General features: G+C 37.8%; 1 protein-coding gene across 1 annotated transcript; it reads right to left on the bottom strand.

Annotated features, from left to right (window-relative positions):
* Window positions 1–2,686: 2,686 nt before the first annotated feature.
* On the bottom strand, window positions 2,687–13,612 carry AMBN (ameloblastin; the record flags this gene model as incomplete). The annotated part of the gene is made up of 10 exons (XM_045857702.1): window positions 2,687–3,229; window positions 5,153–5,197; window positions 5,592–5,636; window positions 5,716–5,775; window positions 6,035–6,073; window positions 6,991–7,227; window positions 8,813–8,923; window positions 9,436–9,483; window positions 10,777–10,827; window positions 13,532–13,612. Coding segments are annotated over 10 exons (1,260 nt in total), but the record flags the coding sequence as incomplete, so codon positions are not given.
* Between the last annotated feature and the right edge of the window lie 1,772 nt (window positions 13,613–15,384).

The raw sequence follows: 15,384 nt of genomic DNA, 5'->3' as shown, positions 1-15,384 counted from the left end.
CCACTTTAAGTTAAAATGATGGGCATGGCCTCAATCTAGAAGGCTCAAGCAAATTGCACAAACAAGTAGTTCAGACTTTAAGGTACTCCTTTTTTATAACTTTGATGCCTCCCCCTCATTCTGCACATTTGGCTTCATGGGGAATTCCATATGACTATAATAATTAGATGTCCGAGTTTTTCCTGGGTATTACTGGTTTATACCTGTTATTCAACATCCATTCATCATTCACAATACCTATTTTCATTAGCAAAAGTGTCCCAGTTTGGAGAATCAATTATATGGCTATCCTATCTATGATCAAGTAATGGAGAGAGGAGTGTGTGCTTGGTTCACGGATTTCTGTGTGGTATTCTGGCATCAGCTGGAAGTGAACAGTTAATGTGCCATAGCCCCACTCAGTGGGCAGAATTTAAATGACACGTCTGGTTGTCTATATCATCTAGAAGGAGACCTAGCCTGAGATACAGATTGACTCAGAGTCATTCCTAGATTGGTTGGCTGGTCAGGGACTTTGAAAGAATAAAATTGATGTATTAGTAATAAGGAGGTCCAGCAGGCAGGCTATTTGCATAGACCTCTCGGAATGGGACATGGTATGAACATACTCGTTTCTCATGTAAGTGCCTCGTAGAGGGAAGTGCTGATGGAGAAATTCTCAATAATTAAGATCTCCCTCACCTCTTGGGTGACATTCAACCTCTTTCCCTGGCCACTTTGGTGTTTGCTCTGTGGGTCAGTATTTAAAGTGTATGGTGTCAGGGACAGAGGTTATTCAAGGGTTCAACAACATGGTATCCCTTCTTGTCAAAGTCGATCTAGTAACACTATTAAGTGCCTGGCCTGCCAATTGCAGAGGCCAACTTTGAGCCCTTGATACGATAACATTTGTCAGCAAAACCAGCATATGTGATCCCACAAATGCATGTTCCAAGTTATCAAGAAGGATCAGTAGGACAGTGTGTGGTGTGTGAGTAGAAAAGCACAAATTCATCAGGGAGAGAGAACAATGTCATCCTTCCATTGTTACTGCAGCTATTTTGCTAGGTTGTCTTTATGAAAAAGATCAGTAGGAAAAAGAAGAAACTACTACAATTCAGCAATTTTATTTGTGTACTTTATCTCATTTATGTCTCACAATGACCTTGCGAGGTGGGTTGGGTTGTAGCTCCACCATAAAAATGGAAACACAGGAGCAGAGAGATTAAGTCTCACAGACTCATAGGTGGTTAGATGTGATGTCAAGGTTCGAACCCAGGTCTGTCTGTGTGCCTGTTTGCATAGTGTTTGTTAAGAGAGTGTGTCGATTGCTAAGGTTGGTCTCAGTGGGTTCCCAGCAGAGGTCATCCTCCTGCCCTTGCACCTTTGTCAGAGACACTAGGGGACGCAAACTGAATGTTAAACTCCTGCATGTCACTTTAGGCTCTAGCCACCGAGTGGGGTGAGCAGAGCTCTGCCTGAGAGAGGGAGACAACAGGTGGCGCCTGCGTGCTCCTGCTAAGGCTCCTGAAGTACCCTAATATGAAGCCCTCTCAGGGCTCTTTTTCTACACCCCAGGGTCTTGGTGGGGGGGGTGAAAGGGAGTCTCAGTTCTGTGGAGTCTAGGACCTGGACTGGGCAACCTGGGAGGAAGTGGAGAGAATGGGGCAGGAGGCTACTTCTCAGGGGTGACCAAGCCTGGCCTTGGAACCTCTTAATTTAGTCAAATGGCCTTCACTGTACACACCTAGTTTGGTTACAAGTAATAATGATTTTCTGGGCTCCATTTTCCCTCATCATATTTCACAGGGGAGACCTAATTCCCACAGAGTATTTGGCTTTTTCACAGCACTTTTCACATGTGTGGTGGGTTTGGAAATATCTATTTTGCAGTGCTGTTGTGAGACAATATATACAATGTACTTCAGCTCAGCCCAGAGTGTCTGTTCTTATTGTTTTTGTGGTTGTCTGTCTCCTTATAAGTTGTGAGGGAAGGGACTATGTCCATGTTGCCTAGTATAGTACCTACGACATTGATAGATACTCAATGGACTTTTTGTGAAAGAATGAATGAGTGAATAAAATAAAACGAGTTAAAGAGTAGCAAAGGTGGGGGATGAGTTGGTTTTCCTGACCATTTACATATATGTAAATAATAAACATATAATGCCTGATATTTTCAGTGAGAAAAATTCTTTATTTAAAATAGGCTAGATGTTTTTACTAGATTAAATAAAATACTCTACAGATGAGAATTTAAAATCCAGCATACCAAACCCAATAATACCAGTCAGATTGTCCACCCATCCCCATTTAATAACATTTGAATGAAATAGCTTATAATTCTGAGAATATGTGCCTTGCTAAGAGAAAAATATCCAAAGCAGTGTCACATTTTCTGGATCTAACAATATTACACTAGTAAGAGAAATTCTATGATGACCATGACAGCTAAGAAACTGTGATTTTCAAATGTAGAGATTAATAGTATTTCTATGTCACAGAGTCAACAGATTTTATTTCAATAAGAGAATGAAAGCAAGAAGGGAACCTACACTATTTCTGCCACTTGAATTTATTAATATATGCTGAGCACTTATAATGCCTTTGCTGCAGAAGGGTAATAAGTGTTTTGGGAAGAAGATGGGCTATGGGGACAAAGCCAGGGAGTTTGTGCCTACAGAATGTAGCTGATATCTCAGGGCTCTCAGGGCTCTTGGAAATGCCACACATTTTGCATAATATGGGGCTGCTGGGCCTTGTTTCCTGGCATCGATGTTTGCTCTGTGTCTGGGGTCACTGTGGTATCCATGGTCGTTTCTCCCAAGGGTGTAGTCATATCAACACTGTAGGGCTCATAAACATCAGCTAATCCAGGGGTCATCAGTGGGTCAGCAGCTGCTGGGGTAACCCTGAGGGATCCGTTGTTGTCCTCTGTAGGGTCTCCAGTCAGGCTGGGAATATTGTCCTTCGGGAGAGCGAGAAGCCCTCCAAGGGCACCAGGAACCACTGCCTCTGGAAGCAGAACTGGGTTTTCTGGATTGACTGGATTGGCCTCCGGTGGCACGGGAGAGCTATGCACAACTCCTTCTCCCTTCTCTGGGCCTTTGGTTGCAGCCATTGGGGTGTCAAATTCCAGGGTAAAGTCCCCGCCCATGCCTGGATGGTGAGGCATCCCTCCAAGGCTGGGCCTCATGCCTCCAAATCCTGGGAACATGGCTCCATAGGTCATAGGACCTCCTCTGCCTCCCTGGAAAAAAAACATTTACCAAAGACACCGTTATCACATACAATTCTGTACCATGCAATTATACCAGGTCAGATTCACTGAGAAACTATACAAAACTGGTAAGGATCAGGGAGCTGGCTGACATCTCTGTGTGAGCACATTTCTCACTAAGCTGGCTTTGAAATACAAAGGAGAGAATTCTGCACTTTCCTGGTGGGGGAGCCCACTTCTCTGAAAGGGAGACAGACGGAGGTCCTTTGCCATGCCTGGCTGAAAGGATAGGAAAGAAACAAGTGGGGCAGAACCAAGCCCACAGGCAAAAAGTAACTTGAATTCAATTTGAAGAAAGCAATGAGCAACTAAAGTGGGCAATACTACATCATAAAACAAACAAAAACATATCCATTCCTGAGTCTATTGAGAGATGTTTTGGAGGATTGCATCAATATAATTTCTTAGTGTCCTGTGAATGAATGAAGCCCCATGTAAGACTGTTTCTTTTCCTCTTTAAAAAAATATGTATTGAAAAAAGAAGCTTGATTTCTCTGGAGGAACTGCAATATTTTCTTTCTTTGGGTAGTTAGAATTCTAGAACTGAACATATTTCTTTTTTTTTTCCTCTTTGCTGCCCAACAGTTTGAAACCAAAATCTCAGGCTCTTCACAGGAATTGCTCAGGGCTTTGTATCTTGCATATCTGTATTCTCATTTTCTCACAACTTCGATTCATTTAAACTTACATCTTCAGTTTTTTTTGTTATACTTACCATGTGTTTTTCATAAGCTATAGGAAAGGCTTTCACATATGAGGCAGAATATAAACAAATTAATTAAAATTATAAGATGATAATTAACACTTACTTGAAATTTCAAACCAGTTGTGCTGGTGTTATATAGATACAATACTGTTTTCTCTCACCTCCTGTCTCTCTATTCTTACCTTTTGGCATCACCTCCTACAGAAAGTGGCATTTTAAACCCCTAGGCTGGGCTAAACGGCCCTCTTCTTTCTGTCTTTTATAGCTCTGATAGATTTATCACAAGATTTCGACGTTAGCTGCCCTACCACTGACTGTCCCATGGATTAGACTGTAAACTGGCTGAGAGCTGGACACTTATGTATTTTGCCTCTGTTGTATGTTTCGCTGTGTCTAGCTCACAGGAAGTGCTCAATGTTGAGATGCAAATTTTCTCTCAGTGACAGCATGTGGGTGTCTTCATTAATTTGCTAAGATCTGCAGTTGCTAACGATTTGTTAATTCAGTATGGTTTTGTTTTGCTTTATGCTCTAACAGATGTGACATGAACTTTTTGAGAGAAAAAGTCAAATTGTGTGTCTATGGACTTCACATTTTAAATTTGTAAAATGCAGAGATAATAGCAGAATAGGAATATACTTGAATTAACTTTTAATGTTAATGTACTTTTTATGGTACTTTCAATTATGTAATTGTAGTTTTAATGTACTTTCTAATGCACTTCCAATTGTATAATAATGAAATTTTAAACTTAGCTAATTTTCTTTTTCTTTTTGCTCTCTCAGTTTTGAGTCCAAATGATTTGTGATGCTGCTGAATTTGTTTTGAGGGGTTAAATGGTCTGAGAAGGAACAGGAACTGTGTATGAACCAAGGGTATCTTTTTTGGTTTGCAGTGTTTGCTGTTCAATGATGACTTTTCAAGAGAGATTTTTTCTTGCCTCATAGTTAAGAAATAGGGCAAAACCCTATGCTTAAGGAAGGTCATCTCTCAGAAATGTGTATGTGGGAAATGTGATGAAATCTTTGCATGCCACTTCGGAATCAAGCTTTTGGTTTTGGAGCGGAACAATCTGAGTCCTGTGCTGTGTATTTGGCTACATTCATAGCCAATACCTCTTGCAGCCAGTCATCTGTGACTGTCCCCCCTGGACACTATTTTAAGACAAGGTTGAAGATATTACTCACCATCATTTCTTCTGAGCTCATGATACCAAGTCTGGTAGGAGCACTCTGTTCAAAAAGAAACATTGCATTGTATTAGGAACTAGCCAGCTCCTACTGCAGCTACTCAAGACAAAGTTAAAGGTCATGTAGTTTCTCCTTAAAATTTAAATCTTAGCATTAAGGCTGTGTCCAGAGGCAGAGTAAAGTGGTGAGATAGGTATTATTTAATAAATGTAGCCAATTTGGATAATCCAGACAGCAAATAATGCTGTGTGTGTGTGTGTGTGTGTGTGTGTGTGGCCAGAATTATCCAAATAGGAAGGGTCTCCTTGCCATTTCATTTGCTAACTTAGGCATCCAGAGAATATGGAACCTATTGTGTGAGGATTTGATTTTATAACTTTAGCACTTAAGATAACATTTAATTAAAAATGACACTTTTTATAGAATACAGACTTACCAATTGATTTGCACCATAGGACATGTAAAACATTCCTGGAAAAAGCTAAATATAAATAAAATAATCAACACAAAATGCATTTTCCAAGGGAAAAACTTTTCAGTGAATTACAAAAAACACTTACTGGAGATGGTTTATTTTGTGGAATTGGTCCCTGAGAGATCAGACGGGCTATTGTGAAAATCTTTAAGGGGTAGAAAACAGAATAAGTAATTCACATTTGCTACAATACAGGCAAACCCTCCAGTACCGCCATTTCTAAGAGTTGCAGGAAACACATTTTCAGAAGTATTCATAAGACAAAGAAATATTTAATGTTTAAGAAAACAAAGGAACTCATTATACTTCTAATTCATAATATGTGAGGGGATTTAAAATTTTTACTCTTTTCTTGAAGAATGAGATATTTTTCCCAAGAAAGTTTCATTGAGATCTGTACTTACTGATGGGTCTTGTGGGCCAGCAAAATCCATCCCTGGTAGCTGCATCACAGATAAATAGTTAAAAAATTACTAAACTATGAAAGTAGAAAAAATAAATTAAATATACTCTTATTTACGAATATGATGAAGCAATCTCAAATAAGTTTCCTGAGTTTTACTTTAACTTGTCTTGGGGGCCACAAACTAAGAGATTACCGTCACCTGTTTCTGACATGACGCAAGTGCACGGGCTGGGAGGTGCAGCATGCCTGTGGTGGGTTTGCCTTGTCTTGCACACTAGAAAGAATGAGTTTTGGAATCAGATCATACCAGGTTGGCTTGAATCCTGACGCTGCCACTTAATTTTTGTGTGATACTGGGAAAATTTTATAACCTCTCAAAGTCTGTCTTCTCCTTCTTAAAAAGGATAATAAAGTCTATTTTTATAGGACTACAGTCAGAATGATAAGGGGAATGTTAATGTCTGTAGCATACTAGACATATGGTACCTTCCTTTTGTGTCCTTGATTCTTTTCTCTACATTATTGCAAGATGCTTTTTCATGGTTGCCTTCTCTACTAGCAGGTAGGGAAATAATAGTACAAAATATTCCTTACAATGCTGAGGGTTCAGTCACTTTTCTCTGTCCTTCCAATAGTGAAAAAGACCCAGGTGATAGGAAGCCTGGACTTTTCTGGGCTTTCCTATTTTCTCTGAAAGCTTTCCTTTTTTTTTTTGCACTTAAGAAACCAAATTTTAGACACTGAATCTTTCAGAATTCATTCCTCATTCCTGATGGCAATGTACAGGAATGGATATTTATGTTCTACTCCCAGAGTAGTCAACTGATTAAAAACATATTTGCATTTTCATGCATTATGCCTTAAAGCTCTGAGTATTTAAATGTGCTCTGCAAATTTGTTTTCTTTCCTTATGTTAGTGGGTAGTCCTGATCTGACTTCAGAGGAAGGACTTACCTCAGTCTTTGGCGGCTTATCTGATGGTGCCACCTGTTGTTGAATCATTGGCCCCTCTTCTTGATGCAAGGGTGGCTGTCCCTGGTAAACTGGAGGCTGAGGTCCTCCCTTCTGGGCTGTGTTCTGGATGGCGGTTACAACAGTGGGCTGGAGGAAAGGTTTCTGTCCTGGCAGTTGAGGATGTAGGGATGGCTGCGATGGGAGAGGTGGGGGATGCACAGGCAAAGAATATTCATACTGCAGAGAAATTTGAAAGGAATGTCAGGAAGTGATGGCTCACTGAACTGTGGTGCCTAGAATTTCTAAAGCAAAAGAACTTGGGGAACTTTGTATTTCAAGAGTCTGGTCATGAAGATAGGAAGCTATGTGAACCGCTTTGTAGAACGGGTCGTTTCCTCCTCTGGGTTCTCGTAGTTGCCCCTGTGCATCTCTATTTTACCATTTTCTCCCTGGATTACAATGATTTGTTATCAATCTTTCTCCCTAGTCAACAGGGAGAGATTCATCTTATTTATCTTTATAGCCCAAGACTTAACATACTATAGCTCCTAACAAGTGCCTGGCACATGATAGATACTTAGTATATTTTTTGAGTTAATGAAAGAAGAAATAATAATTAAATAAAATACCAATCAAATTTCTGCACCACAGAGCCCATTTGGGAAACAGTCAAGAGGGGAAACAGTCAAGAGGAAAAACAGTCGCCATTACTACAATTCACTGCCCCACTAAGTGTGGTTGGGTGGGCAGTGCTGCCTGTTGCTGGCGGGGGGCACCTGGGTTTAACAGTTCCTGGTAAAACAACTGTATATTGTTGATCTTCTTTAAAATTAGCTGTGGTAAATGGCTCCCTATTATTTTTAATTTGAGGAGATTGCCAACTCCTCAAAGTGGCATGGACCTTACAACAAGTATTGTCCATCTCTAAACTCCTATGCCTCTTGTTCCTTATTCCTCATTCATTACTTATCCCTCACAGCTTAGCACTTTGTAATATGTTGTTTTGTCTTACTTCTCAGTCAGATCTGAAATTCCATGTGCCATGGGGCCATTCTTAAAAATCTTCATTTTCACTCCCAATCTACAATTTGGTTAATGTGTTAGGCACCTAGTATATAATGGTTAAAGTTAACTAATGTAGTTATTAATTGCTGTAGGGTTGTGATGTTTTAACCCAGACTTTGGCATCGTTTTAAATGTGCCTTTTAATTATTTGGGGAATCTTGATTAAAATGGGAATTGACCAGAATTTAGCTTGTTTCCATTTTGAGGATAGTTTATCTATTGTATTGCTGATATCTTTAACATAGGTCTCATATTTTGGAGTCTATATCTTCCTGTTCTAAATAAATGTTCAAATGGATTGAAAATTTGAACCACTGTATTCGTAATATTCTGAAATACTGCAGACAATTACAGGTTTTTAAAATTAAATTTACTGCGGTGACATTGGGCAATAAAATTATACAGCTTTCATGTATACAATCCTATAATACATCATCTGTATATCATATTGCGTGTTCACCACCCCCACTGAAGTCTCCATTTATCCCCCCGACACCTTTGCCTACAGCCTCTCCTCCCTTTTCCTCTGGCCATCACCACAGTATTGTCTGTGTCCATGAGTCTTTCTTTCTTTTTTTATCTTTGCTTAATCCCTTCACCCTTCTCACCCAGCACAAGTTTTGGTGTACTCGGTACCTGGATAATTTTTTATTCATTACTCTTACCTGTCTGTGGGCAATATATGACAACTTAGAGAATTAAGTAGGGGAAGATTTTAAAGCGTGATGTTTTAAACACATTGATGCAAATAACTTACCTGTTGAGTTTCATGTTCCCTTGGTCTTATCCATGGGAAGGGGGGATGTGCTGGGAGGAGACCATGCATCCACAAAGAATTGAGTGATTTCCCAAGGCCAAATTTTGAATACTAAAGACATGGCGGGGGGGGGGAGAAGGAGAGAGAAGCATACTTCTATTTCAATATTGACTTATATTTGGTTTTTATTTTCTAGAAAATCCAGAGAAAGTGTAGAGAAAGAAAAAATAAGAGTGATATTGGTTAATTTAATATGGTTAAGTAAACACTCTCTTCAAACAGACTTACATTCCCTTCTGAGCCAACTTGTAATATCTTCATAAATTTGTTCGAGATTTAGCTTTTGAAGCACTCATATTTTGGGCTATACAATAAAATTTATAATTCAAAGAAAGATTTTTTTACTAAAGAAAATTCAATATTGTTTTTATTTTCCCTTGCCAGCCCAACCCAGAATCTTATTCTGGTTCAGGTTATCTCAGTTACTCATTCTCATTTTTTCCCCATTGTTTAGGATATCACCTGTTTGCAAACATATTTTATAAGTGCCAGTGCTGCTGCTAATGTTACTCCCATCACTACCATTCCTACTTGCAATGAGAAATATTGGAAAATAAGGTTACCTGAGAAAGCATGTTTAATCCCTGCAGGGTACTCAGTTGTCTCATTGTCTGTAAAGAAAAAAAAGAGTGGGTCCGTGTTTACCATAGGTGTTCTTTTTCTGTACGACACAACTCATTTCTCAATCTATATTAGTAGCACAAAGTTTGGAGTGGGTCAACTTGAATACAACAGAAGTAGACATTAATTAGGCATGAAAAGTGGAACTGTTGAATGTGGTTCTGCTACTGTTGCTATTATTGCCATTAAAGCAGTGAGTTGCTTTTCATTATTAATTAAGAGACAAAGCATCATTTAACTGAGATCACATTGAAATATGGGAAAATAGTTCATTCAACTGAAATATAAATGCAATCATGAGAACATTGCTTTATTGACTCTTACTCCCCCTTTACCTTACTTTGTCTTTTAAAATTCAACCTAAAGAGGAATTTGAAAAACAAACAAACAGACAAACAAAACAAAATGAGACTCTCTGTCTCCTCCCCAGATAAACAAGTCCTCAAAATAAACAATATAAAAGACATTGGGGAAAATGGTATGTGGATAGATTGTCAAGAATACTGGCAATTCAACAGAAAGTCAATTTCAATGTAATGGGAATAGGTTTAGAGTGCTTTGATTGAGTTTAAATTGGAAACTCAGTGAAATTAGCTTGCAGGTGAAATAAGCATCTAGCCAGTACAGGTACTGATTGCCCTCAGATTGTTATAATCTGAACAAAATTTATAAAGTCTTGTGAAAAATTTATAATTTCATAAATATTTTTCTAATTGTAATTGCCAATATATTCTATTAATATGGTCAAGCAGTTCCATTTTGCTGGGATATTCTAAACAGAGTATATGTTAGTTATGAGACATGTAATGAGACCACCACAGGTTATGTAGCAGGTACAATGTTAGCGTTGTTTACAGGAGTTCTTATAGATAACTAAGTTTGTAAGGTGAATTTTCTTCATGGGAACTTTATAATATAATATGGTATAAAGAGAGGGAACTAAGTATAAACCATTTGTGACTCCAAAACAATGTGTTTGAATTAATAGAGTAATTATATTAATTCACTAATTACATTAATGTATTTATATCAGGTATTAAATAATAGTATTGCTTTGATTCACACACAGATGATGTTCTAAGGACTAAAACACTTGGGAATTTAAAATTAAAGAAAAATGATAAAACAGGGCTCTCATAAATGTCATGAGCTTCTCTAGAACTGCACAGGAGGACAGCCACTGACTTCTGACTAGGAAAACGGAGAAAGAGCCCACTGCATTTCTCCCCTATCAGGAACACACAGACGGAAAAATTAAATGGAAATGCTCTGACAGTACATACCTCCAAGCTCAAGCTAGCCATGCCTGGTGTCCCAGGTTGCTGAGGAAACACCTAAATGGAAAGAAAAACAATTTTGTGTTTTCTTTGATGAGAAACTTCCTTACCCACTGGTAGAAAGTATAGCTGAGAGACCATCATTTGGTTTATTACCCAAAGAACTTGAAATTTTGGGCAGAGAGAGGAATAATTTAAGTTATTTGGGGGAGTTACAATACTATTTAACAATTTTGCTCCTGCAGAAATCATCTTCCATTTGCCTGAGTTTTAATGCTATGTTGCTTTAAAAGCAAAATTTTGTTTTAGTTTAGAAAGTTACATAAGAAGCAAAATAAAGCAACAAAATAGAAAGTAAGAGTGCTTTATATTTTTAAATGTTGTCATATAGAAAAGCAAAGGGACCAACTTGTGGTCAATTTTCTTGTGTGTTTGACAAACCTACACACTGCTGATTTGTGGAATGGGGCACGTGATCGTGGCATTCAGCAAAACCCTGTGCAAAACCTAACTTGCCTGCTATTCAAAGGGCTCTAACAAATCCTCCATCATCTATAGTGAAATATTACTGTATGTATAGCCAGTTGATCTGGGCTTATATTTTGGGGATCATATCAAAGGTATTTTTTCTTAAATAAAAATCATTGTAGCTATAAGTTCTACTAATGTGTTTTTTAAATACTGTTAAAAACATAGCTATATTTGAACTAGATTTTTAAAATGTAAAGTATTTTCCATTTTAAATCAATCCTTGTCAATATGAACAGATACCAGTGGGAAAAAATGAAGAATGGAAGAGTAGGAAATAGAGTAAGTTGGAGTTTGAGGGTCTCTGGTTATTTGGATATTCTTAGTTTCTAGGGTCAAGGGGTTTTAATGCCTTCTTTCCTTCATCACACCACAAATATTTATGTAATCTTCACTAAATGTATTTAAATTATTTTTTTGATGAATAAGAAGATCAGGAATATTTTCTTGAACATGTATTATTTATTCTTTACCTCCTACTTTTTTATAGGTAAAATCCCATCCTCTGAGTCATGGTGCAAATTGCTCCCAATCATTCAGTTTTGGAAATGGGGAGAGGGAAAGGAGTTATAAACATGAGTTAATATTCCAAGTAGAGAAAAAGGTTAGCTGTGTAGACAGGAAAAGTGATGTGGGTGTGTGTTCAGCAGAGGGCAGATTGTTCAGAATTTGTGGGGATGTGAGAGTAGACTCTTTTTCCTCTTGTTGGCCAGTATGTAAATAAAATACCTTGGACAGCAGATTCAACTATAGTACAAAGTATGCTTTGCCTTCCAACTGCTCCATGTCATGGGTTAAAGAACAGTATTTATGTTAATGTAAATAGGCAGGGGATACACTTCCCATGTGGAAGCAGAAGGAGAAGAACATCTGATTTGGCAGGCAGTCAGCTGACAATCTTAAGCAATTGCCTTGTTCCCTAGAGTGGATCTGTTACTGGTGTGGAGTAGCATAGGTCCCCATAGTGTCAAGGTGTTATGATGATGAAGGCTGACCTCAATGTCAGTTTCAGGTGAAGGTAAGCTAGAATGGCAGTTTCAATTTTCTCTTTCATTTAAAGTACATGTTGAACAATAGAATGGAAACATTTTATTTGTTGAATTGAGGTATTCATCCTTATAATCAGTTTTCATCCTCTTTTTCCAAAATGGTTGACTTTAAGAAACCCAAATAACTAACCTTCTTTCTCAAGGAACTGAAATATTTTAAAGTGCATTTGAGGCTGACTGTGAGCTCCCAGACAAGACACCAGGCCACATTTGCCTTTGTCGTCTCAATGTCTAGCACATTGCTGGATATGTGGCATGTGCTTGGTCAACATTTGCCAAAAGTGGATAGCAGCTGAATAAAGTCCTTATGAAAACAGAACCACATGCCTGTTGCAGCAGTTTAGTGCCCAGAAGAATTGTATTCTTACAATATTATCTCAATGTTTGATAGAGTGGGCCAGGTATGTGACTATAGCATATAATTAGCTCCATTGCCATGGCATGTTTTGACTTAAGAAACTTCAGCTTTCTATCTCATGGTATCTTCCTTATAAAGCAAATTTGTTGGTTAATTACTAGCTTCAAATGGAATTTGGCTAATATTGTTCTTTTAAAAATGAAGAAAATGTACTTCACTTTCTTGGAGAATTTTTCTCTCCATTTTAATTTCATAACAGTAGCAAGTAGTTAAGAAAATGGTGCCATAGCATTGTGCATAATTCTGTCTCTTTTTGAAAATTTATTTTTTATTGAATTTACTGAAATGACACTGGTTAATAAAATTACATAGGTTCTAAGTATACAATTCTATAATACATCATCTGCTTATTTTATCATGTATTTACCACTCTAAGTCATGTCTTCTTCACCATTTATGTCCCCATACCCTCTTCTACTATCCCCATCCCCCTTCCCTGCGGCAATCACCATACTGTTGTCTGTGCCCACAAATCCCTCCCCCTCCCTTTTTAAAATTCCTTCACCATCTTTGAATGAATGGAAGAAGACTTAGAAATTGTCTTTGGAATATTTTAAATCTCTTTCTGAATAAAAAAATTTGTTTGACTTATTGCTTTTGGAGGGTACAGCTGATGTCTGGGAAGCTGACTTTTGGCTCAGTAGGAGTTATGCCACTGGATTAATTCAAAAGTGTCCCTGTGTGGACACTCAGCCCATGTCCTTCAGCACTGTTTGAGTACAACAGTGCCTCTTGTAGGGACACACTAAGGAAGACTCTGACTTACCGGCACTGCAGAACTCATCTCCAGGAGGTACAAGATCAGTACCAGGTTCTTCATCTTGAACAGTGGGATCTGAAACAGAGTTAATTTGGAGAATTAAATCAGATGAATTTTTATTTCAGAAGGCTTAAAAGACAACACTTCAAATGAACTGAGTCTCTGATCTTCTGGAACAACCAGGTTCAAAACAAAAACAAAAGCAAAAACAAAAAACTAAATGCTGCTGAACAACTGATTTGTATTTGTCAGTTTTTGGAAATAATTGACAAGCAATTAAAAAATTTGCAAGTACTTTTTTGCAAAGCTACAACCTAAATGGATATGTAGGAACAACCTTTATGCATATTCTTTAATTGCCCTGTTTCATTTCATAAAATAAAACAAGAATTGGAAAATCCCTCTACTATATGAAAGTTTGGTTTATCCAGTATCATTCACAGGAGATTGTATTTTGTTTCCTTCCACAGTAAGTTTTGAAATGCACTAGAAATGTAATACAGACAATAATAATTTTATAACAAACCTTTATTTGCAGATTTATAGGGCATATCATTCTGTGTTTAGGTTACCTCCATAATCCAAAATTATGTTTTAAAAATAAAAAGTAATACTTAAATTTCCTATAATGTTAGTGGAAAATATTTCTCAAAATTGAGTTTTTCTTTTTCTAAAATGTTGTTTCTTTAAAAATTATTTTATAAGTTCAAAAGGCTCTTTACCCTTACATGAACAAAAGTCTGTGTAGCCAAGAGATTTGGTTATCTTCTAATAATTTTATAAATTAAACACTGTCACTAATCAACACAAATAGTAAAAAAAAGTTCATCAATTACTCTTTCTTTTCCCCTTTAACTGGAAGGGTATCAGACATGTCTTCTCTGCAACTTGCTAATGGTTTACAATAAGCTATTACTCAGCTTCTGGTGAAGAGAGAGCCTCTTTACAAAAGCTACTTGGAGATAGGAAGAAAGAACTTACAGGAAGCACATTGAAATCATAAAATCACATTTTACCTTCAATGCTGGCCTGCACTGTGCTCTCAGGACCTGGTGATGCCAACCAAGATAGGTCTAAGAAAAGAAGATTAATTTTTTTTTCTGGACTGTGTGTACCTGGGACTTGCTCTGTATCTCTCATTCAGGGTACACCTGAAATCTTTATTTAAAGTGCCAACCCACCAATCAAAGTGAAGCAAAATGGGGGAAAAAACCACCCAAGCCCTGGTCCTGCAATTAGCCCACACCTTTTTACTGCATGCAAGGACATTGACCCAGTACAGTCTCATTATTTTTAATTGCAACTCAAGCCCTGTATTTATTCCGAGAACTTGATTGCAGGGAAGGTAGTGAAGGAATAATGGACATGAACTTTGAAGACAATCATTTTGGTGAGCTGGGGGGAAATACATGTGAAATAGGTGCAAAATAAACCATTATCTGTTTTGTGCAGGTTTTTATCTGCATATAAAGCCAGTAACCTAGTGCCAACCTTCTCAAGGTTTCCACATTCACGTTTGTTGTGGTGTAACTCCCCCCTTCCCTCAACAAACACAGTCTAGAAGGAAACAATAAAATAACTTTTGGGGCTTGAACAGGAGGATGAAAATATTAGCTGAATCATGTTATGATTTCCCACCCTCCCAGAATTTCCTAGATATTATACTAGAGATAGCCAAATTTTAGTAAGAAATTTCAGTTGGACCCTCTGAAAGAATCACTTCAGGTAAACCTTTAGTACATGTTTTTTGCAGGGGGAGAAGGGCATAAGTCAGACATTCTCCAGGAACCAGTCAAGTCAACGGGCACACTCTCAGTTCACTCTTTAGATAGACCCATTTCCATTTGTGTTGCTTAAAA

This window comes from Phyllostomus hastatus, unplaced genomic scaffold (assembly GCF_019186645.2).
Source record: "Phyllostomus hastatus isolate PE091 unplaced genomic scaffold, TTU_PhHast_1.1 phas_scaffold_1674, whole genome shotgun sequence".
Lineage (NCBI taxonomy): Eukaryota > Metazoa > Chordata > Mammalia > Chiroptera > Phyllostomidae > Phyllostomus > Phyllostomus hastatus.
The sequence above is the reverse complement of the archived record's forward strand: the minus strand, read 5'-3'. Positions and strand labels throughout refer to the sequence as shown.